Raw genomic sequence first — 25,084 nt, forward strand, 5'->3', positions numbered from 1 at the left:
CTATTTCTTACAATGCAATTATGTAGTGGGTGTGTTTGTTATATAACTTTTATACCTGGATATATAAATACACACACACACACACATATATATATATGGCTATATGTTGGGAAGTAGCCTGGCATGTATTGATTGCTTATGGGTCGAAGACATTCATGAAACACCTATTCTCAAAATCATGTCCATCATAACAATTGCTCATTTATACCGATACTACTATCACATACATGTGTGCGTTACAAAACCTATAGTTCCAAAATAGCGCAACAATCATCGAATACTAATGCTGATAATATATTAGAAGCATGCATATGTGCGTTGTCCATACAATTGCAAAATAGCGCAATACTCTTACATAAATAACTAATCCCTACATCCGTTAACATAAGCGCTAATTGCTTCACATAGGCTACCATGTGAATAAGTTCCAAAATGAATAGTGTTTACAATGCAACATCATAGGTCAATGGCCATAGGCAACATAGTCAGCCCACATTGTGTTAGTGATATCACCCCTAAATTGGGCCATGCGTTTTTTCGCTTCATCCGACATTTCCATTACATGCCTTTGGGTTGCTGAGCTAGTTAATACTCCAGTATTTCCATTGCCATTTCCCTCGCTATTGGACTCACCTTCTTCAGACTGTGTGTCATCTCCTAATGTGGTGAATAGTTCATTGCCCCAGTTGTTAATGCGTATGAAATTGTGAAGGGCACAACACATAACAATTATGTAACGTTGTCTACTTTGCTTAAAGTTTGACATTAAATTTAGAATAGGGAAACGGGCCTTTAGCACTCCAAAAGATCACTCAATAACCATCCGCAAGGAAGAGTGCCTATAGTTGTACAACTCTTTCTTTGATGTTGGTCGTCTATTACTTGAGCGGAACTCCTGAGCATGGTACCTAGTTGACTTGTGAGGGGGAAAAAATTGTGCCAATTGGTAGGCCCGAATCCACCAAGTAATATAACCCTACACACACACACACATACACAACCACCCAGTACGCACTTAAGTTATTCATAAACATACTACTAACAATGGAGAATATTATTCTTAAAGTCACAGTAATGGATAGTACCTATTGGTGGCCATGGGAATCCATACTTTCGGTTACTAATCGCTTCTTCGAGCACCCTTGAGTCATTGGCGCTGCCCTCCCACCCAACATGGACATAAGTGAACTACATGTCCATGTTAAACACACACAGCACATTAGTTGTTATAGTAATCTTGCGGCTCCTATGTGCCTAAGTCGCATTTGCAGGAGGTCGAGCACTCACTTGTGTACCATCAATTGCTCCTACACATTTCTACACATGAAAGTTTTCATTAATTTTAAGTACCACATATCAAATAGTATGGTATATTAATGTTATGTGAAGTTAGTTAAGTAGGGGAATTTTTTGTACCTCAAACCATGGCCAGTACTTGTTCACTTGAAGATGTTCAGAGAGGCCCATGACATTCGAATCAGGTTTAATTAAATGCTTCGTATATGAGTGGATAACCCACAACACCTGACGAAAATGCCAGGACACGGTTTCTGTTAAGTACTGAAACCTATCTGTAACACATCTATAGCAGGTGTTATGTCCAAGTATGTACAATAACATGGCCACTGCCTGGGTGACATCCACCCACCTTGCCCATCCCTCAAATAACCATGTCGAGCCAACTCGTCCACTAAATGATCCAGTAACTCACGTGTCATGCGATACATCTCGTAACACTTAAGTGGATTACCTTCAGTGAGTTTGTCCATATACACACTGCCGGTCAACATACTTGTATGCATTAGTTGTTTATCGAAATGCCGCTGCATGTACGCATACATCTCCTTGACTATAGGATTCACTAAATTGAACTCTACTTCTTCTTCACTATCACACTCTGAATCCGTCCAGTCATCGTCATTATCTTCACGGGCATCATTGGATGCAACGTCATTGAAGTAAGCATCATCAAAATCATATCGTTGGAATACCCCTAACCATTCATTTCCTGACACCATAAGTGACCTACACAATGCAGTAACACACTTTTCAGGTAGGTTATCCAAAGAGAGATATAAAAGCAAATATTTTATTCTAACAATCTACACCTTAACTTGTAATCAAAGCAAAAAATGAACCATCAACATAGGAAATACCTGTTCCAAATAGTCTTAATAATAACATCAACCATAGATTATAATAAGGCAATGAAAAATAACAAAAGCAAACCAAACAAATCAACCATATATTACAAAGAATGAAACCCTACAACCTAAATAATGTCATGCGTTCTTGTAGGCCTAACAATCATCCTTACAAATAAAAAAATGCGAAGCCACCAATAAAGCATAGATTATAATAAGGCGAAGCTTACGAAATTTGCCTTACTTCATAAACACCTAATCCAACAATCATCATTATAAACATAAAAAAATTAACGAACCCAAAATCCAAACATCCATAGATTAATATAACGCAAACCCTACAAACATCCGAAGTTCGTAAACGACATAAACCAAAGTATCATCCTTAAGAAACAAAAAAATAGAACCAGCAGAAAAGGCATCCATAGTTTTTAAAAACCAAATAGCCTTACTAGCCAAATCCAACTACTCCTAACTACTACATAACGAGCAACCACACAAGTCAATCCTCCTCCGGGTTTAGAATGTCCTCCATCCAAGTCTTCCTCCTATGCTTCGACATACCCATAAACTCTACCCTATTATCCTTTTGTTGCAAAGCCTTTGAGATCTTGACATAGGTCTTGTTCCCAAGATCCTCATACTTATTAAGCAGCTCAATTGCCTTGCCAAGTGAACAAGGATCACCCCCAATTATGGATTGAGCAAATTGCTTGAATGTACAGCTAGACTTACCTTGTTTTTCGCTAAACCTCTCCTTTGTCATTGCGGTGTACTCCTTTAAGGCCACAGTCATGTCACTTACCCTATTCGTTTTCTTGGATACCTTCTTATTCTTGCCACTTCCATCCTACACTGGACGTTTTCCCGCCCTTTGGATTGGCTCTTCAACCTCAGTATCCTCCACAATCTATGAATACTCTCAAAGTTTGGAGTGCAATAGTCATCGTCCAGAAAGGTGGGTGCACTGGCATTTGAAAGTTCTTCCTTCAAGGCACGCTTTTCATCACTGTTCAGGGCAGGAGTGTTTGAAAAGATCTGCAAGCTCCCAGTTGCAGTTCTAAGGGCAAACAACTGATGTAGCTTGTCATGGTCTAGACATCCCTGTTTCCGTAAGTTAGCTGCCTGACAATTGCCTTGCAACGTTATTGGAAACATTAGCACAATAAATGAAGCAGTTCATATATTATCAATTTAGACGCAATTTCCATAAATAAATAACTACAATAACTTATATAAATAATAAACAACATTAAACATACTGCAACCACATTCGCCCAAACCTCATCAGGACCAGTCACTGTTTGGGTGTGCTCGTCCCACCACAATCCTGTGTGCTTAAGCAACTAGCTCTACTTGCGTTGTTTTAGTCGGAGCTTATTGTGCTTCTGAACCACTTTCTTATGGGGAAAGGATTTCCTGGTCCGTGTATTAAGTTTGGCAGTAATTGATTGCCACATAGGACCCTTGAAGACACCATTCTCCATATTACCCTTAAGTTGTTCCTCTAACATAATCTCAATAAAGATATGTTCTACATGGGGAGGCCACATTTTGTCATCTGCCTCTTGTGATTCATGTGCTATCTAATTGAAATATCTCACATGGTAAGCTCATGACAGATTCAATAATCATGCAATTTTAAGTATTGATATATAGGACTTTCATGATTCATGTGCCAAGTAGGTTTAGTTATCTCCATATACAAACTAGAAAAATATTCCACAGTTATATCAACATGGATAAAAAAAAAGTGTGAAAGGAATGTAAGAAATAGTGGTAATATATAAATCCTTCATCGTATGTGACTACATATACAATGTGACCAGATATACAAAATGATGGAAGATCGAAGCAATGAGTTAGTAAACTTAGCGGTCACAAATAGGACTGGATTAGTTCATGGTTAAGTAGATGGTACTCCATAAGAAACTACTCTACCAAACATAATGGGAACAAAATATGTCAGTAGAATCACAAAAGGGACATGCACTAAATTGCTTCAACTAGGCATCCATCTCTTACTGAGGTAGGTCATGAAACAATCGGTCAAGAGAGGGCATGGGGTGAACCTTCCCAAAATGACCATATCTACGAACACCCGTGACTGTTCGTTACCATCGTTGGAGAGAAGGAACTTCCTAATCACCTGCCTCTTGGTAAAAGCCTTCCCAGTCCAGGCATTAAGAGTGTGTGTGATCTCCTCCCACACATGGTCATTGGCAGCATGGCGATACATATTCCCAAGCAAAAATTGTCCAAATACAAGATTACATAACTCACCTACACAGTCGTCATCCCACCTTCTCAAGTCCACGGCCATCTTAAAAAACAACACACACATCTCGTACGCAATCATATTACAAGTACAATACAGAAATCCCAATATTTTTAGAGGAACAAATATTGAGCATAGGATCCATATTCACAATTTCCAAATGATAAATGAAAGTGACAATTGGTATGCTTGTATCAGATATGTATGACATTCATGTACGTATAGTACGACTATATTTATCTATATGTATCTACTTTAAGTATAGTCACATTCATCTAAGTACATTGATGACAGAAGAATTACAAATCCATAAGGCAACTATATTTATGTATCTACAAAGCTTTAATTGTATTGTAGTCAAGGGTACAACAATTTATCAAAACTTCTCTGGGCATAAAGTCATGTGTCTATATTCCAGATGGCATACAAAGTCATGCTTCTAAAGTCATGCAACCGTTACAAGTATATCAGCAACTTTTATCATATGAACAATGATGATATTTGCATCCACAGTATACAATTACAAAGTACATTGTCCATACTTCTAAAGAAATGATGATAAACCGATTACAATCCCAAAAAACTCATTTAAAATTATGAACCGATAGCAATTGGGTACATTATAAATTAAAATGATGTGTCAAAGAAAGAAGTACTAATTAGTCGGATAATTTTTGTACAGCACCAGCAAGGTGATAGAGCAAAATTTATGAAAAGACCCACACATTGACAAGCATGACAGATGGCAGTAGTTGCATTTTTAATTTGGATATGTTAAAGGTCCTAAACTCCTAAGCTCAATCCAATGTATCATAAAACTCTCAACATGAAGACCTAAAAAATGTATCACAAAACTCTAAAAAAATAATGACCCAAAACTCTCAAATTGTAGCACAAAACTCTCAGCATGAAGACCCAAAGCTCTAATAAATTTACAGCAAACATCTCTGGCTTTATCAAAGTGAAGACCCAAAACTGAGACCCAAAAAAATTTCACAACAATTTCAGCTAACCCAAAAAGGGGTACCATCAAAGTCATGAAAATGCTATAACAATCACCATTCCACAACCACAACCACCATTCTAGTTCAGAAACAACAACAACATCGCCCTCATCCATAACAATCTGTACAAAATGAGAACGAGTTCTATATGGGATTCACAAGGTTAGACAAACCGTCCCTCCACAGAGAACAAATCCCAAAAAAAAAAAAAAAAAAAACTAAAACTAAAACTGGAGTTCTCACACAAACACCACGGACAAGGCAAACAAGAGAGACAAATGAAATATCCCCAAAAAAATTTCTAAAAAATCAAAAGCACAATTCCATAAGTCCAAGGGAAATTCATGTTTAAGAAAAGGAAGAGAGAGTGGTGGATCTACCTTACTGTGAGTAGACAAACCACAAATGAAGTGGTGTGGTGGTCTCGGTTTGGCGGTGTTGTCGCCAGAGTTCACAGTGCCTGAGGTTGAGCGGCGTTTGAGATCTTCTTCGTCGGATGGGTTGTCGTGGGAAGGGTGAAGGATGAAGAACGAAAGGCAAATCGGAGAAGAAAGGCCGTGAATGGGGTGTGAGATTGGAGAAGAAGAAATGTACTGAAGGGTTCGGTGTGGGTGATGTTGCTCTGAAGAAATGTACTGAAGGATTTGCTCTTCAATGGCTTTTGTGTGAAAGGGAGAGGCACGTGAGTAGTAGCCGTTGGGTGGAGTGTTGAAGAGAGCAAAAGTTCTGAGGTGGATTGGACAACTCTCTGCCATGGGCCCATGTGTTTCTCAGGAAATTACCAAACCACCACTGTTACTCAATTTTCATAACTCAAAAACACCAAAAAATTGTTTCTGATTTCCATTACTCATCACTCAATTTAGTGAGAATTGAGTAATGAAAACAAAAACTTAGAACAAATCCAAATAGGTGTATGTACCGTGGGACCCACCAGTTTTGAGTTATGGGGGATGAAAACTCAGTGATGAGTTATGAAAACAACCAAATCCAAACAGTCCCTTAGCCACCAGATCCCTATAGAGGACAACTGTCTAGGAGAATATATAAACTTAGAAAGTTGAGGGGCAAAACAATGAAAATCGACTAGAAAGACATTTTAGTATAAACTAAACTAAGCTGACAATATATTAATTTTCTATATATTTAGTTCCATTCACAGAGAGAGAGAGAGAGAGAGAGAGAGAGAGAGAGAGAGAGAGAGAGAGAGAGAGAGAGAGAGAGAGAGAGAGAGAGAGAGAGAGAGAGATCATATTCAAGAACAAGGCAACATTGTCAAAGCTCATGTCATGGGAACAAGTATTATTGGAGCGGTGCTTCCATGCATGGTTGATGAGCTCTTTAAAAAATGAGTGTGAACTGTGGAGCATGGTTTTCAAATCTGGACCATTCAATGAATTGTAAAAGAAAGAGGTTCAAAGATTTTAAGGTCGAACTGAGGTCAAACTGAAGTCAAACCGTAATGACGTCATAATTAATTTAACAAATATTTAAATATAAATTAATATAAATACAAAATTTAACTAAAATAGTCCCTAAATAAATATAAAGATCTATATTTCAAATGTATTATTGATATGATAAATAAATAAAAAAATTAAATCAAAAGCAAACATAATAAATAAGCAAGTATATAAGTACATAACAATGTCAAAATTGATTTACTGATTATATATTGATTTTTACTTAAATCACTAACCATACCAAATAGTAAACCATTGTTATCAGTTTGAAATCTAATATAAAATATTATTAAAATATTAAGGAGGATAGTTGATGAAGCTTAAAGCTACTGTGGTAGTAGTGCTATATACTGTGTGACAGTGGGACACTAGTACTGTAATGCATGAATAGAATGAATATCAACAAAGATAAAAACTAATTATATAATAAATATATTAATCTCATTAGAAAAATGAATAAATAAATATTTAAATAGTTATGTGATCTGATGTTTGTGGTACACACGATGGGCGAGACTCTTAAGTCTCAAAGCATTTTTTACTAAGACTATGTATTACAGCTTTATCAAACAAAACAAAGATGTCTCAGCAAAATGAAAACAAAACAGTGAGAGGAAGGGAGAAAGATAGAAAAAGCCACAGCCATTACTACCACTGGTTTGGACTTTGGAGAGATCCGATCGTCGGTCGTTGACTGGAGGTTGCAACGGACGACAAAGGTAGAAGCTGACTGGTAATTAGCGACTTGTGGAGGTAGATTATCGAAGATTTAGTTAGATCTTATGTTGGAAAATCTGGTTTTGCATCTCATACAAAACACACAGCGAAAGCAACAATCATGGATCTACTTCATTCATGAGAGATAACATGTAATCTTGAATTCTAGAACAAAAAATAGAAAGCGTACCTTGATGCTGTGAAATTCAAAACCAAGACTTGAGAATACCTTTAATCTTCATCTCAATTCCACATGGTGTCCAAGAAGTGTGGTCTCTCAATCAATCTTTTGTATGTTGATTCTTAAAGAAAAATTCTTCCTCTTCTTGTAGAGAAAAAACTGTTTTTTTTTTCCCCCATCATACGTACATACTAACTACCTTAGTAGTTACTTTATTTATAGCTCTTATTAAATAAAAACTGATTATCTAATTGGGTTAGCCTTTTAGGCCTACCCAATTGGACTTTAGTTTGTGGCTTGAGATGCGACCAAAGGGAACAAATAAGACTCTAGCTCCAATGGGCCTTGGGTTTTTCTGTCAACTCTTAACAAGTCCAAAGTTACCATTAATTATATTCAATGTCATCATAAGAATATAATTGCACCCTAGGCCTTATTAATAAATTATGTCCCAAGACTTTATTATACATACAACCTTTTCATTAAAATATTCATAGTAATACAAAATCATGAATGTTGACTGCCACTTTGAAGATTACTACATCTTAATCCTTGAGTACCCGGTTTAATTTTTTATGTTATTTATCATATATTTATGAAATCCAATTTCATAAATATATACTTTAATAACTCCTTATTGAAGTGGTTGGACCCAACACTCTGAATAACCAAACTCTTTAAACTTATCTCAAGGGAATATTTTATATCTCCGTTAAGAGATTATGAATTCCATCTTGAGAATATATGTTCCATCAACATTAAATACGGTTGCCTAACATACTGAGGTTTTGATCGTGACTTATAAATCTCACTCCTGATATATCAAAACAACTTATATCTCATGATCAGGTTCATTATTCTCTCAGGATTTAGAATTGATGTAAATAGAAGCCGTGAGATTTATTATTCATTTGACAGTCGTTAGGAGAATAATAAATCTCACAACGGTCCAATTCAATATGTCTTAACTTTTAAAACATATCAACTAGAAGTCTCCACTTCCATAATCAAAACAAATCATCTTAATTGATATGTTATAGTCTTTGCAGATGAAATGCCCAATTTCATCATCAACTACGAACTAAAATTCTGAGTTTACAAAGAACTTGTGATTTATATCTTCTGTAACTAAATCACATAAATCACATACTATGCATCTCATGGACTAAGATAATGTCTCATTAATTCATTTATAAATAGTCTCATATAATTAAACAATTTAATTATTTATGACATGCCAATAAATTGGATTTTAGGACATAAACCCCAACATCTTATACTGCTATTTTCATTTCAGTTCTTTGTATTGATTGATTTTTCTTGGAGGTTTTCTTAACAATGGTGATAAGGTGCTGTAAATACCTCCTTCTTCTTCATTTTTTTTTTTTTTTTTTTATAAAATCTCTATCCTAAAGTGAACCGCCAAAACCGTCCACGGTTTTCAAACCCAAGCGATTTAACCGCGGTTTGCACTGTTTACTATTTTTTTACAAAGAACGGTTTTTTAAGTTTAAAGAATCGTCCTAATGAACAGTTCACGGTTAACCTTCAAAATCATGCTGTGAAGTGTGGACTATTGATGTGAAGGGTTATGAATTTTAGTGCTTTTTAAAAAAAAAAAATTTATTCAATTAAAAAAAAATACATTCTTCTTGCATTTGGAGATACAAGATTTCAATTTTTGTATAGATTTTATTAAGAGGAAAAGTTATTAATTTTTATAGCTACATTAATATATACATGAGATATAAAATTTAACGGAGATACAAATTTTTTTGCATATATATATATATATAATAAAATTAAAAGTAAAACTTAAATACAGAATTTTAGGTATAATACATTAGATTCTCCAACTTAATTTAAATACTTGAATTGAGTAAATTTAATTATAATATCCTTGGAAAAAATATAAATGTTTGTATTTTACTGGCCAATGCAACTAAGTGTTTGAATTTAATGTGTTTTCTGTATCAAAGTTTTATTCTAAAATAATTATATAAAAAAAAGTTTTAACCTAAAATTAAATTTTTTAAAAATTAAAAAATAATAGAAAAAAGTAAACCAAAAAAAAAAAAAAAAACATAAATGCAAAAACACCCCATTTGTAATATTTATATCCGCCAAATTGACCTCAGTAATTTACTTTCATTAGCTCTTATGGATCCAAGCCCATAATTAAAGTTATTATAAGAATTGAAAAACCTCATAAGGTATTTTTGCAATTGGTCCGCAAGCCCAGTAGTGCTTTTTCATTTTAGCCAAAAAAAAAAAAAGAGAGGTTTTTTTCCAACCCTAGCAGAGTTGCACCTCCAAAGCCAAACGTACAAACGTAGGGTTTTAGTCTCTCCTCTCCTAAGGAACGGAAGCTCTTCAACATAATCTCTGTCGTCTGTGTTAACAAGGTACGACCTTGTTTCTTTTTTCTTTCTAGTTTATCTATCATCACCATATTATTATTCGCCTTTCAATTCTATTATTCTATACCAGTTTTTTTTCTTTTTTTTTCCTCTCAGATATATCATTGCCCTTCAAAACTTATGAAAAGTCTTTATATGTGTGACATTGTTATTGGGTCTTTTGTTTTTTTGTTTCCATTGCATTTTGTTTCATCCCTTAATACCAAAACTATATATATATATATATATATATATATATATATATATATATTTTTCTTCTTTCTTTTACGAGAAATTACCTGTCGGATCAAGATAATATTTTCCTCTTCTTTTTTTCTGCTGTAAATATGCTTTTTATCTAGCTATATGTGTTTGCTTCATGCTGTGTTTGATTTTATGAATATAGTTGCTTTGTAGGGCAATCAAAAAACCATGATTGAAGTTATTTTGAAAACCACAATACCTATATGCAAAAAATAGGTAGAACAACCTAGCATTGCGAATTACATGAAAAAAAAAAATGGCAATATAGACTGATTAATAGCCAAAGGATAAACGTCTGAGGCATGTAGGAATGCAACAGTAAAAATATTTTTTATCCTTTTTTTTTTTTTGTGTTTCCTCCATAGTTTTATCAAATTTTGTCACTTTTTTCTTTTTTAATTGATAAGTTTTACACCTACTAAGCGGAGTGCATGACCCTCACCTTCTATTGATTGAGATTCTTATTTTTTTTTAATAAATATTTTATTAAAGATTTTGTGCTTAATTGATTGACATATCCTGGTGTTTTTAACGAAGATATAATGTAGACATTAAGAATCTCACCTCCCAAATATTGATGTATCAATAAGATTTTAGAGATGAATGACACTTTTGTTGCTGGAGGGAGTAGAAAATAACAAACTGTAGAGGTTTGATGTTGTACTGTTTTTTCAAGACAGTGTTGTCTCACACTCCCATTTCACACCATCCATACACACCTGATGTCCACAAATTGTGGACATTCATTGAAATAACAATTTTCATTTTTCTTTTTTATAAGTGAATATCCCATGGAATGGGCTTTTACATGTATCCATCCTCTCTTTGTGTAGCCTTGTACTAGCCAACCCAGATGTTGCTACAAAAAAATGAGTTCTAAATAGCATGTTACATTCGTGCAACATGTTTTGTTTTGGGAGTGTCATTTTAGTTAGTGAGTGTGGGTTGTGATTTAATGCAACATTTGGGGGTTAGATGTCTGATGTCAGTTCCAGGATTATCAAATATTAACGGCACTTATTTACTTTCATGACAGAAAGCAAATGTTTATAATTAGGTCCCTTAATAATAATTTGGTGGTTGATTCTTTCAATCTCTGATGTTTACACTTCAAATCAATGCTTTGACGCACAATTTGTTGTTAGTGCTAGCTTTTATGTGGATTGGTTTTGCAGATGGTGATGATATTAGTTTTACTCTTCATAGTTGTTTTAATTGAACAGGTTACTTGGTATAGCAGTGGTCTCATAGTCTTTTTAGTGTTAAGATCAATGTTGATTTAACTCATAAAAAAAATAATAAATAAAAGATTATTGTTGATAGCATTCAATATAGAAATGAATTGACAGCCAAAGTAAACCACCTTGTCAGTTGAAAGTGACAAACTCATATACATTAGTTTGGTTACATTAAGACATTAGTTTGGTTTTCTTTATAGTATTAATAATTTAGGAATTAAAAAACAAAATATGTGATCCTATCAAATGCTAAGGATACCTGTATATGTGTGTGCGCGCGCACGTGTGTGTGTTAAATCAATGTAAAGGACAAGAGCCTTGATCATTGAGATTTCTTTTCATCGAATTTAGGCATTGGTTTGTTTTCTTCATGGTATTGATGATAGTGGGATAATAACAAGTCAAAAGATATGAGCCTACCAAAAGCTAAGGATTATTTATTTGTGAAATCCATTTAGAGGACAAGATCATTGGTCATTCTAGACAGCTAAGTTTAATCTGGCATTTGAAGATGATGCTTTAATTATTTCATTAACATTTATATGATCATATTGTCATATCTCAATGATTAAATGTGATCCTCTTTCTACTGCCTCACTGTTCTGAAGTAGTCCTCTTCTGTTTTCATGACCCAACATTTTACAAGTGGTAGCTGTTGCAATATTTTCCCGTTGCTTGTATCTAATGTGTATGTAAAATTTGTTGATCTAGTTTTTTGTCTTTGTTTGGTAAGTTACACGTACACTAATGGACTTTTAACATACAACCTCACTCTCCTTACCATTATTAAGGGAGAAGGAAGTGTCAATTAAACCATAGCTCATTGGCAGTTTTCTGTGTCTTATCTACCTTTTTTTTAAAAATGTTATGTCTTTCTAATGCATTAGATATTGACAGTTACATGTTCTCATTTTTGGCAGTTAGCGACAAAATGAATTCTGACGTGAAATATGCAACTGTGATAAAGATTATAGGGAGGACAGGATCAAGAGGGCAGGTGACTCAGGTGAGAGTGCAGTTTATGGATGAAAGTAAGCGGCAAATTACAAGGAACGTCAAGGGACCGGTCAGGGAAGGGGACATCCTCGCCCTACTAGAGTCTGAGAGGGAAGCAAGAAGGTTGCGTTGAGGGGGCCCATATTTGGCCACCCAGTTATTTCAGATGTTTAGACTAATGCCACCATTAGGTTGTCTGTCTTCGAATAAGATTTTGCATTGAACTCAATAGTTTTCGTATTTTACTTTCACATTTCATTTTGTTGACATTTCAATATTTCGATGGCACATTCCTAAATATCAATTACATTACCAGGTAAGCTTGCAGCCTTAACTAATTATGAGCTTGGTATGATAGTTTTTCACCAAAGATTAATCTAAAGATGTGGCAATTAAGAACAAGTTTAACACATTATATGAATGCATGCTTAGTTTATATGTATGAATTATTATCATTACGATAGCCAATACAGGTGAGTTGCCGTATAGATATGATCTGATGTATTGGATACAATGGAAACTGCGTTGTGATAGTGACTTTCCTTTAAAAAAAATGTTGTAGTCTAGCTATTATGTTCTTTGCAGAGATGAATCTGAGTGCAATAAGAAGGTGCTGTGAATCTTTGTTATGATATCCTATAATGGGAGAGGGAGATTTTGTGTCATTTGGTGAAAATAAAAGCTCCCTATCAATACCAGGCCATTAAACCTGGGCATTGCTTGCTACACACTTGTTAGTGTGCATCATCCGTACACTATGCATTTTATGTGTCGACTGTGGACATACTTAAAAAATGTGGACGTGCATAGAATTATGAATATTGTGTGTCTAGAGTGTATATTAATAAATATGTATGAATATTTTCCCTCTAAACCTGCCAGATTATATAGAACTGTTAGAGAGGTGGATGGCCACCTTGGTAGGTTAGGTTTTTTAAGATGGTCATCAGCGATGGAATTGAAAAGATGGAAATATTTTATGACATTCACATTGGTGGTTTGGCAATTGATTTGATGGTCAATATTACAGATGTTAATTTGTGTTCTTATAATGCGTGTAACTTATCAGCTTGTTTTTTAATTAGAAGCATTGCTGTAGGCCGCAATTGGTACTCACCATTTCTTCATTGAGAATTATGCCACTGCTATCTAATTAATGTCCAAATTTTTCCCTAGAGGATCATAAAATAGGTTTGACTTAGTTCCAATATTTTTTTAACTAAAATCTTCTTTTGTTTTAATGAAAAATTGTCACATCACCCACTAACTAAATAAAATGTAGAGATTAAAACTCACTACTACTTGTCATTGTGTATTTAAAACAAAAAATACTCCTAATTAAAAAGAAAGAAAGCCAATCCCCACAAAATAAGTTAGCATCAGCCGACCACATAAGTTTTGATTTTTGAAGTTTATTTTTTTGTGCAAAATGGTTGGAATGTGTGCATGTATCAAAGTGTCTAAACTCAGAAGCCCTGCCCTCGGTAAAAGTTCCTTTCTTTATAAACAAAAGCAAGAAACCTGGCATGGTCCGGGGCAAAATTTGCCAAAAAGTGAAAATTTTGAAAAATTTTAGCTGGACAGCACGCGTTCAAACTTATTTAGTTAGTTAGACTGTTTTTGAAAGTCGAGTTTGGCAAACTCGACTTTGGGCTGGAATAAAGACACAATAGTGACGTTTTTTTTAGTGGCGTTTGTTAGAAACGCCACTATAGGTTCCCTATAGTGGCGTTTTCTATAAACGCTGCTATAGCCACTAAAAAAACGCCACTATAGTGTCTGTTTTCCAACCCAAAGTCGAGTTTGCCAAACTCGACTTTCAAAAACAATCTAACTTGCTAAATAACTTTGAACATGTGCCACGCGTCTAATTTTTTTCCAAGAATAATCTGTTTGGCAATTTTTTCCCATGGTCCGGCATCCTGGAAGAAAATATACAATTGAGGGTGTGTGTGTGTGTGTGTGTGGATTATAAAAGTTGGTAGGTTGAGTACATTGTTATTTGGCAGGTTGCATGTGTATATATGTATGTGAAATTTAAAAATTGACAGATTGAATACATTGATATTTGGCAGGTTGTATGTATATATATGTATGTAGATTTTTTAAGTTGGCAGGTTGAGTACATTAATATTTGGCAGGTTGCATTTATATGTATGTATGTGGATTTTTAAAGTTAACAAGTTTGAGTAAATTGATATTTGGCAAGTTCTTTCTCCCAAAAAAAAAAAAAAAAAGGCAGGTTCTATATATATATATATATATATGTGTGTGTGTGTTTGTATTTGGATCATTAAAATTGACAGGTTGAATACATTAATATTTGACAGGATGCATCTATAAATATGTATGTGGATTTTACATCAATATTTGACCGGTTTTATGGAATATATATGTATGTGGATTTTTAAAGTTGGCAAATTTAAGTACGTTGATATTTGGCAGGTTCTTTCTCAAAAAAAAAAAAATTGGCAGTTATTGAAATAGTTGGAAATAAATTGAAAAAAAAAATTGGTAGGTTGGTGAAACAGTTGGAAATAAATTGAAATTGAAAAGAAATTGAAAAGAAAAAAAACTGGCAGGGTGACCGTTAGAAATAAATTGAAATTGAAAAGAAAAAAAAAGTGGCAAGATGACCGTTGGAAATAAATTGAAATTGAAAAGAAATGCAAGCAGTTGGAAAAGGGAATAGTTGATTTTGAAAACAAAAAAGGTGACGGTTGGAAAAGTAATAATAAAAAAAGATTAAAAAAATAATATTTTAATAAGATGTTAAAATAATAGAATTTTGGGATGGTGGGTGTATTGTAAAATGGTATGGTATAATTGATAAAGTAACTTTTTGGGATGGTAAAATAAGATGAGATTTAGGATCCGGATGTGGATGCTCTTAGGGGTTTTTTTTTTTTTTTTTTTTTTTTTTTTTTTGTGCTAATTGAAAAATGTTTAGGAGACTACCGGTGTGGCTTTCCTACCTGAACATAACTATAATAGTACTCTGTTAGGATATTTCATAGTAATATCTTCTCCTTTGGTTTTGATTCTTCTACATCCACTATTTCACATCTACTTTTATGTGTTAAAATGTGAACATTCGTATGTTAATTATGAATCTAGTCTAAAATAATGAAGGAAAATAAGTGTGAAATAATATTTTCTATTTTTATATGGTGGTTGATAATTGGGATTAGGAAAATGCATGAATTTTATCCATAGAATTTTATTTATATAAATAAAAAATTAAAGATATGAAGAAAAAAAAGTACAAATAAATCACTGAAAATGTTGTATTTTCTGAACTTCTTTGTTTGATATAGTATTTTCTTTCGTAATTTGGAATACATGACAAACCCAGACGGCTCTACAAAATTTATTTGAACTGAACATATCATAAAGAATTCATTAGGTTCAGTTGGATTCGACCAAATTATGCACAATCATGATTTCAATTGTTAATCATTCTAAAAAACAAAAACAAAAACGATTTCAATTGTTAACGTATTATAATCATTTGTCTCCACACTCCAAAGCAAGGACAAAAAAATTGCACTAACCTTTGGTGTTTGACTTTGATGCGAATCATAAAAAGGCCCTCCATTTTTCTTATTCTAATTATTGGGAAACTATACACTCATCCATTATAATTACTGATTTCATGACTTCAACCTCCACCTACTCTTATAAGAAAAAGAAACTGTAATTTACTAATGTGAAATTGTGAATTAGGACTCACAAAACTGTAAGCTGAGCTTTGACTTGAATAGAAGATAAGTAAATTGTAATTGTACTACATACCAAAAAGAAAATTGCAGCCATAATTATTTTCTATGTACCAAAAGTGTAATCCGTTTATACTTAGGGAAAGAGTAAACGCTTGCCCCCCACAACTACATTAAAACTTCTGCAGTAACAAAAACATATAACCAAAGCGTGTTTTATTATTTCTTCTTTCTTCTTTTTTTTCAGGCCACTAAATCAATCAGTAAAGGATCACCATTTCTTAGTATCAAATTACATGATTAGCACCAATAGATAATAAGATCCATTGCCTTGCAAAACTGAATCCACTAAATTATGATAAAAGAATTACATGGACAGAGATCATAGAAAAGAGCAAAAAGTTATAGGATGATCAGCACCTATCTGGACTCAGAATCATCTATTTGTGTGTGTGCATATGTGTGGTCAGCAGACTCAGCACAAGCCCAATCAGGTACTGACAAAACCATCCTTCCTGCGTTTATTAGCGTTCTCTGTGTATGGAATCCTTTCCACCTGTAGTACTTACATGAACAACTTGAGCTGGTGCAATTCGGATCCAGGTCAGCAGTATAGTTTAAGAATCGCTAAAGCTAGCTTTTTAAAGTCAATAGGAGTTACTCTGTATCCTGAGTGGACACTAGTCTTCAATGTTCTCTGCACTTTAACCAGAAAGCTACGAACAACTAGGCTTCAGTCCTTGTGAAAACATTTCATCCTGAAGGTGAAGAGCCCTTGTTCTATCACCTTTTTTAGAGTGGCTTGCAATCAATGTCTCGTAAATGCACGCAGTTGGGGCCAGTGAACGTTCTTTCATAATCCTCAAATATTTTTCTGCTTCCTCCACTTTCCCAGATAGGCAAAGGCTCCTGATCATTGACACATAGACCGATAATCCAGGAGACAGTGATCTGTTTTCAATTTCATAGTAGAGTTTGACAACTTCATGAAACTCACCTTTTTTGCCATAACCCTCAATCAGATGAGAGTATGTAATCTCGTCAGGCAGGAATCCTTTATCTAACAAAATAGTTAACACTGCATTGGCCTGCTCCACATTCCCATTTTCACTGAGCTTTCCTACCATCTCATTGAAAGCCCAACAACTAGGAACAAGTCTCCTCTCCAACATTTTCTCACAATTCATTAAACTCTCTTCCAATTTTCCTGCTTTAGCACACCCCTCAATGAGAAGATCAAAACATTCACTATACGGCTTCAAACCCAGATCTTCCATCTCCTTCATTAGGCAATGTGCTTCTGCTATTCTTCCCTCTTTACAATGGACTCCTATAAACAAAGTATAGATGTAAGGATTTGCTTGGAAACCTCTATTTAGCATTTCTTCATACACTTTCCACGCTGATTCCAAATTCCCAAGTTTTACTTTAGCATGAATAATTAGTGAATAAACAATTGTATCAAGAATCATACTCCTTTGCAACATTCTCTTCAATAATACCATACCATCTTCAATTCTTCCCTCCTCTAAAATCTTTAAGATTAAACTGGTATTAACAATCACTGAAGGAGAGCATCTCTTACCATGGATCTGGTCCAATATGTCGACATATTTCTGCAAATGCCCTTCCTTGCACAATGCACTTATCATCGTTCGGATTGTTACTTCATTTGGATACGTTCTATTTTGAATCATATGCTCATAAATCTTCCAAACTAGAGGGACTTGATCAGATTTTTGAACAACATGAATTAAAGTATTGAAACTTATAAGGCTTGAAGAGAAGCCATGTTCTTCCAAATAGCGGCAGACATCAAAAGCAATCTCAAACATTCTGAGTTTAGCATAAGCCTGTACTAACAAATCAAACACAAATGGAGTTGAAACTGTAATCTTGTAACTGCTAAGTAGAGAATCCACAACTGAAAATCTCAAATGGCTCCCTGCATTTTTTTTCAAAACTGATTCAAGCAATGCTCGAGCATCCGTAAGCAGTCGTGCTTGAACCAAAATATGAATTGTGATACAATAAGACCAATTCCCATGTTCAAACTTTTTCCTTTGTGCTGACCAATGGAAGAAAGCCAGAGCCCGTTTTGCATCAGTTGGTTCCTTTAATTCCAGCAGTACCTTCTCAACAATCAAATCATTTAAGCGAACAGAATCAAAATTTTGAGCCAGAATGTCCCAATTACAGCCCTTCCTGAATGAACCACATATGGAATTGACTACGGTATCAATGTTTGCTTCTGTACAACCATGAATGAATTTAGCTACCACTGAAAGAGGACTATGAACACATAGGCTACTGGAATTCTTGACTGATATGGAAACCAAGGATGGTATAATTCGACGCACTGAAAGCATGATTTTGCTATCATGGATTCAATTAAGTGGCAATTTTTTTATGTCTCTGCACGTTACCAATGAAATCAATAAAGCATATAGGTAGTACATTCTAACATTGTCAATCTCAGGATAGTAATCTTACCTTGGGCAAACACCACTTAGATTCACAGCATCTGGCAAAAACTAACAGATAACCAAAACATCAAAGTTTGATTTCTGTTATGATGAAAAAGTAATGGCAAGACGGAGAATGCACTACAGTATTGCTCTTTCCTCTAATAGTACACAAACCTGCCAAAAACATTAAGTCAGAATCAAGATTCAAGCAACTAGTCAAAGATTTACCACAATGATTTTGGAAACATTATATGAATCATTCTCCTATTATTTGACATAGCCTCTACTAAACTACATCTTCCAAAGCAGAATTGTTAAATTTATTTATTCAATAAAAATATTTCACTATTAAGTAATTAATATGACTATCGACTTTTTTTTTTTACTAGTAACATGTTAGGGACTTTCGAGGTCATGACTCTCTCTCTCTCTCCCTCTCTCTCTCTCTCAAAAATACTATTGTGCATAGGAAATCCATCTAAAACAGGAATAGAAAAATGGTGAAATTGTCCACCAACAATATATAAACTCAATGAATGCGAACAGATATGAGTAAGGGACTGAAAGTTTCTTCTGAGTTTATCTCCAAGTTATTATAACAAAGGGCCCCTTGGCCTTCTCCATCATAAATCCAAAACTCTTAGGGTACACTACAAATTGGGCACGGAAGAAATTCATCAAATCTCACACCCCAAGAGGAATTGGTTTTTCTCCATATATATTTTTTTAATGAATAAGAAAACTTTTATTTAAAAGACCAACATAACAAGAAGCAGCAACTAGCTGCAAACATCAACAAACAACAAAGCAAGAGCTACAACCTAGCAACAAATAACTAGGATCAAAAACTGATACAGGGATCCTCCACAAACAGAAAAGATCCTACTAAAATTTTAATTAGATTTCACATTTTTGCACCAGAAAAACCCTGTATATAATATCAGCAATCACAGCTTGCACCAGCATCACAAATTGTAGGAAATTTTTAAGTGGGCTAATGAACAGTATAAGGGTTTTAAGCATCTCCCTTGGCCATGTGAAGTCATGGCCTTGTTGCTTGTCCAAGTGGGGATGCTTAGGGAAGCTGAATTCTTGCTTTGTAAAATTGAAAGTCAAGGAATTTCATTGGATAGTCACGAAATTTTCAGTAATTTGATTGAAGCTTATGTTGGTGGGGTGAATTAGAGAGAGATGTTATTGTGTATGCAAGGTTTAGCGCCATCCATGATGCGTTGCTGTGTTCTTGATATTTTGGTTTGAAGAAGAAAATTCAATTAGTGTATCAAGTTTGTTGGGACATGTTGGAGATGAATGTTAATTTTAGTGGTGCAGAGAAAGCCAGTTTGGAGAATGTCATTAGACTACTTTGTAGGGATGGAAAGATTGAAGAAGGAAGAAATCTTGTCAAGAGGGCTGTGGTTTCTAGTTTGGAGCCTAGTAGCCTAGTTATTAATGAAATTGCTCGTGGGTACTATAAGAAGAAGGACTTTGAGGATCTGCTGAGTTTCTTTGCTGAGATGAAGTGTGCCCCAACTGTTATTGTAGCAATTCAGGCACAGAAAGGTCAGACTTGTTTTTGCGAGAATTGGAAGATTTAGGTTTCAATACTGATGAAATAACCTTTGGGATTTTGATTGGTTGGAATTGTCATGAAGGGAAACTGAAAAATGCCTTCGTCTATATGTCAGAAATGTTGACTAAATCCCTGAAACCTAATATATGTTCCTATAATGGTGGATCAGGGGACACCGCCTGAAGGTAGACAATTTGATGAAGTGAAAATGATAGTTTACAACATGGCTAGCCATGGTTTTCTTCAGCTCTCTTCATTGGAGGATCCACTTTCCAAAGCATTTACGGTCTTGGGGTTCAATCCATCAGCAGTGAGGTTGAAAAGGGACAATGATGCAGGATTTTCTAAAACAGAGTTTCTCTGTAATCTTGGGAATGGTCTCTACCTAGATACAGACCTGGATGAGTATGGTAAAACAGTCGCCAGGGTTCTTGAAGATTCCATGCTACCTGATTTTAACTCACTAGTAATGCAGAAATGCGATCATGGAAATTTTAGAGCTGCATTGGAACTGGTAAATGAAATGATTCGATGGGGACAAGAAATATCTTTGCCTGTTTTCTCAGTGTTAGTTAAAGGGCTTTGTTCATCCCAGAGTTGGTTAATCAGCTTGGCCAAGAAACTCCCGATTTGCTTGTCCAAGCATACAGCAAGAAAGGATTGACAAATGGTGGGAGGCTAATATTGGACAGGATACACCAACGGCATTTAATTGTCAAGAATGAGGCCTACACTGCTCTAATAATGAGTTTATGTAAGAAAGGGAACTTGAAGGACCCTCATGGTTGCTGGGAAATTGCTCAAAGAAACAAATGATTACCAGGGTTGGAGGATTGTAAAGCTCTTGTGGGGTGTCTTTGCCAGCGAGAAATGCTTGTGGAAGCATTACAGCTTCTAGAATGTATGCTAGTTTATAACCCTCACTTAGGGTTAGATATTTTCTCTGAATTCCTTGAAACGCTTTGTGTTAGAGGTTTTACAGGAGTTGCACATTTATTGTTGGATGAAATTCTAAATTATGGTTGCATCTTGGATCACACAGCTTTTAGCCATGTTGTAAGAGGGTTGTGTAAGGAGAAAATTTTTTCAGTTGTCTTTACAATATTGGACAATATGCTGAGTTGAAATTTGGCTCCATCTTAGGATATTTCTGTTTTACTAATTCCCGAGCTGTGCAGGGCTGGCAGATATGAGAAATCCATTGCCTTAAAAGAGATTGGTTTAAGAGAGCAATCTTCATATTCATTTCCTTTACATTGTGCGCTGATGAAAGGGTTTTGTATGACAGGCAACATTCAAGAAGTATCCACTCTATTCCAGGATATGTTTTTGAAGGGGCTACTTCCAGATGCAGAAATTTATAACATGCTGATAAGAGCATTGTCAAGTGAAAAACATGAGGAAAGTTGAGGAGCTACTTGGTATTATTATAAGAAAAAATTTAGGCCTCTCAATCTCAAGTTACCGGAATTTGGTGCGCTTGATGCTTTTGGAGGGTAGGGTCCTTCATGCATTGAGTCTGAAGGTGCTTACGCTTGGACAAAGATATTCAAATGACCTCATCATCTACAACATTTTGATATGCTCCCTTTTTGCAACAGGGAACAGTTCACTTGTAAATAAAATATTAGATGAATTGCAAGAGAAGGAACTGCAAGCGAATGAAATCACTTTTAATTTCTGAGTGTAAAGATGTATCGAGTACAGTGCACTGGCTGTCTATGATGATTTCTAATGAAATTAGGCCTAGTAATCAGAGCTTGAGAGCAGTAATTAGCAGCTTGTGTAATGTTGGTGATATTGGAAAAGCATTGCAGTTGAGTCAAGAAATGGAATCAAGAGGTTGGGTTCATAATTCAAGCATCCAAAACACAATTGTTGGGGGCCTTCTTTCCCATGGTAAGCTTCAAGAAGCAGAAGATCTGTTGGACAGAATGGTAGAGAATGCCTAATTCCTGACAATATCAATTATGATAATCTAATTAAGTGATTTTGTTGGTATGGGAGACTGAACAAGGCTGTTGATCTTATGAACACGATGCTGAAGAAATGAAATGTTCCGAATTCTACTAGTTAGGATTCAGTAATTCAAGGTTTTTGTACCCAGAATAGATTGGATGAAGCTATGGATTTTTATACTGAAATGTTGTGTAAGAATCTTAAGTAGAGCATTAACACTTCGGGCATGCTCATCCATGCCTTCTGCCAAAATGGTAGAACTGCAGAAGCTGAAGATTTTCTAATTTCTATGCTTCAGGTTGGTGAAAGTCCAACGAGGGAGATGTACTCCACTGTAATTAATAGGTATCGCTTAGAAGACAATCTCAAGAAGGCATCAGAACTCATTCAAGTGATGCAACGAAGGGGTTATGAGTCAGACTTTGAGACACACTGGTCCCTTATAAGCAATTTCAGTGACAAGGACAATTGCGACAGCAACCAGGGCTTTCTGTCAAGGCTTCTTTCTGTAAGTGGATTTGCCAGGAAATCGGGTTCCAACGCCAAGGGGTAATTCAGCAAACATGAAACTGGAATTTTGAGTGCTATTCATTTATTCTTTATGTTGTAAGTTGGTTGTGCTTACAAACCTCATACTAGTCTAAATTTTAAGATTGCATTCAGTGGTGCTGGTACTCGGATGTTATCTGAGGCTATTGCAAAGTAGGTGATCAAGTTCACCAGTCTTAATTGAAAGCTCTAACTTTATTCAGAAATGTTAAACGTCAATTTTCATTTTCCATTCCATGTCATGGCCAGAATGATCAGTTATCATGTCAATAGGCTGAGTTTTTTCTGAGGTGGTCAGCTTTGATGAGACCCCAAAATTTGAACTCATAAAATAGTGCAGTATAGTTTTGAAACCTTCCTACAGCCAGCTGGCATGGAACAGTGAATTATACTAATTTTTTAACAAAGACGAAATTCCTCATGTGTTCAGTGTTAGCTTTTGTTGCAATATGTTTTTCATTGTCATTGGTGATGATGCTATTGACAATAAAAAAAATCATTTGATATAGCTGCAATCTGTTTAGTCATTTCTTCGACCACCTAGCACACGTGCCTATATAAACATAGAAACTTCAATGAAATATGTTACTGAAGATCTTCTAGAGTTCTAGAGAACCAGCTTCGAAGCCTGTCAAGTTTCTAGGTTATAATCTATTCTAAAACAAAGTTCACAAGAGGTTATGTAAAGATTTACACTTTTACAACCAAAAAAAGAAAAGAAATAAACCCTGAAAGATAATTGTTACAGAGAAACCAAATCCTAAAGAAAATATGCAGAATTAAAATTGAACCCAATCAGCAAAAATTTCAAAACAATCAAATGCACAAATGGGTGTGCAAAAACTCAATTTTGGATTATACTAATTCACCAGACAGTTCTTTCAAACAATCGTTTCAGATGGTATGCATAGAAATCCAAAAGAAACAAGGCAAAAGCGGGCATGCATAAAAAGACAACTGAATTAATTGAACCCACCAAACAATAATGCAAAAAAAAAAAAATAAACAATCGAATCCACAAGTGGGTATGCACAAATTTCAATTCCTGGATAAATTAACTCACAAGCCAGTTGTTTGAGGCAATCAAGTTCATATTTGGAATAAATGAATAAAGAAAAAACTAGATTTTCATAGAGAGATGAAGTAGTCACTCACCAATCACCAACCAGTAAGGCAAGTTCTGAACAGTCTGACATCTGGCTAACAGAGAGCCAGAGCACACCAAATCCCCAAGAATTAGAAACACAAGAAGCAGAGTAATGTACCAACCAAAAGCAGAAACCAAGGAGGGAGCTTGTTACAGGCAATACCATACTCTCTCCATTTGCTATCATTGGCCACTTCAAGTAGAGTCAGCAGCTGCTGGTTGTTACCCAGAATGGATTTGACTTCAGAGGAGTAGACTAGGAATTTACTGCTGGCACCACAAACAATCACACCTTTGCCACAACCGACAGAAACGCCTCTTTTTTTTCTTTTTCTTTTTTCTTTTTCTTTTTTTTACTATTTTGTCAATTTAGTACATTAACTCGATACTATGGTCTCTAAAAAAAAAAAAAAAAAAAAAAAGAGGAATGGCTTGTGTCCAGTGACCCGTCGTCACCAAACACATATACATGTTAAGATACAGACACATGTTTAAGAGTGGACATGTGTTCGCATCACAATATGTCCAGTGGCAATGGTCGGACACAAGCTTCCCCTCTAAAAATGACTTCTTCCATTAATTTGTTAATGGTAAATTACTAAAAGAATAATGTGTACTGTTATGACATAAAAGTTTTACCCTTTGTTATTTTCAATTTTGTTTCTAATATTTATGATTCTCAAATTTTTTTTTTTAATTAAGACATGTTACAACTTACTCACATATAATTTGATTGAAATTTAAATTACCTACATGTGGTTTAAAATTTGATACTTTACCCACCTAAGATTAACTTAATTAGAATTTTGTAATCAACCTCGGTTAAAAATAAGGTTAAATATGTAATTTTGCTCAACTTTTATGTCTTTCTCCCCTCAAAACATAAAACACATAACAAAACAAAACAAGACAAAACAAAATAAAAAAAGGGAGGGTTTTTGACATTAGAGGCGAAAGTAGCTCGTTCCGTGAGGCGGTGGAGGGG

General features: G+C 34.8%; 2 protein-coding genes, 1 long non-coding RNA gene and 1 pseudogene across 5 annotated transcripts; 2 read left to right on the top strand and 2 right to left on the bottom strand.

The window, feature by feature from the left end:
• Positions 1 to 269: 269 nt before the first annotated feature.
• Positions 270 to 6,113, bottom strand: LOC115975954. 3 transcript variants are annotated; one of them, XR_004088224.1, is made up of 6 exons: positions 5,807 to 6,113; positions 3,407 to 3,730; positions 2,880 to 3,269; positions 1,417 to 2,025; positions 1,086 to 1,317; positions 270 to 976 (listed from the first exon to the last, which is right to left on the bottom strand). It is a non-coding gene; the product is annotated as an uncharacterized LOC115975954 (long non-coding RNA). The 3 variants fall into 3 exon arrangements; XR_004088223.1 differs by having other exon boundaries at positions 2,880 to 3,280; XR_004088222.1 differs by lacking the exon at positions 3,407 to 3,730 and having other exon boundaries at positions 2,880 to 3,280.
• Positions 6,114 to 10,058: 3,945 nt separating this feature from the next.
• Positions 10,059 to 13,011, top strand: LOC115978273 (40S ribosomal protein S28-1-like). Its single transcript, XM_031100297.1, has 2 exons — positions 10,059 to 10,192; positions 12,609 to 13,011. Exon 2 carries the CDS (start codon positions 12,620 to 12,622, stop codon positions 12,815 to 12,817), a length of 198 nt encoding a protein of 65 aa, XP_030956157.1. The 5' UTR covers positions 10,059 to 10,192; positions 12,609 to 12,619; the 3' UTR covers positions 12,818 to 13,011.
• Positions 13,012 to 16,602: 3,591 nt separating this feature from the next.
• LOC115975955 (pentatricopeptide repeat-containing protein At1g66345, mitochondrial-like) lies at positions 16,603 to 24,391 on the bottom strand. The gene is made up of 3 exons (XM_031097010.1): positions 24,108 to 24,391; positions 18,897 to 19,045; positions 16,603 to 18,818 (listed from the first exon to the last, which is right to left on the bottom strand). The coding sequence occupies exon 3, from the start codon at positions 18,770 to 18,772 to the stop codon at positions 17,120 to 17,122; it is 1,653 nt and encodes a 550-aa protein (XP_030952870.1). The 5' UTR covers positions 18,773 to 18,818; positions 18,897 to 19,045; positions 24,108 to 24,391; the 3' UTR covers positions 16,603 to 17,119.
• LOC115967183 lies at positions 19,265 to 23,944 on the top strand (annotated as a pseudogene).
• Positions 24,392 to 25,084: the final 693 nt, after the last annotated feature.

Source organism: Quercus lobata, chromosome 2, assembly GCF_001633185.2.
Source record: "Quercus lobata isolate SW786 chromosome 2, ValleyOak3.0 Primary Assembly, whole genome shotgun sequence".
NCBI classification, from domain to species: domain Eukaryota; kingdom Viridiplantae; phylum Streptophyta; class Magnoliopsida; order Fagales; family Fagaceae; genus Quercus; species Quercus lobata.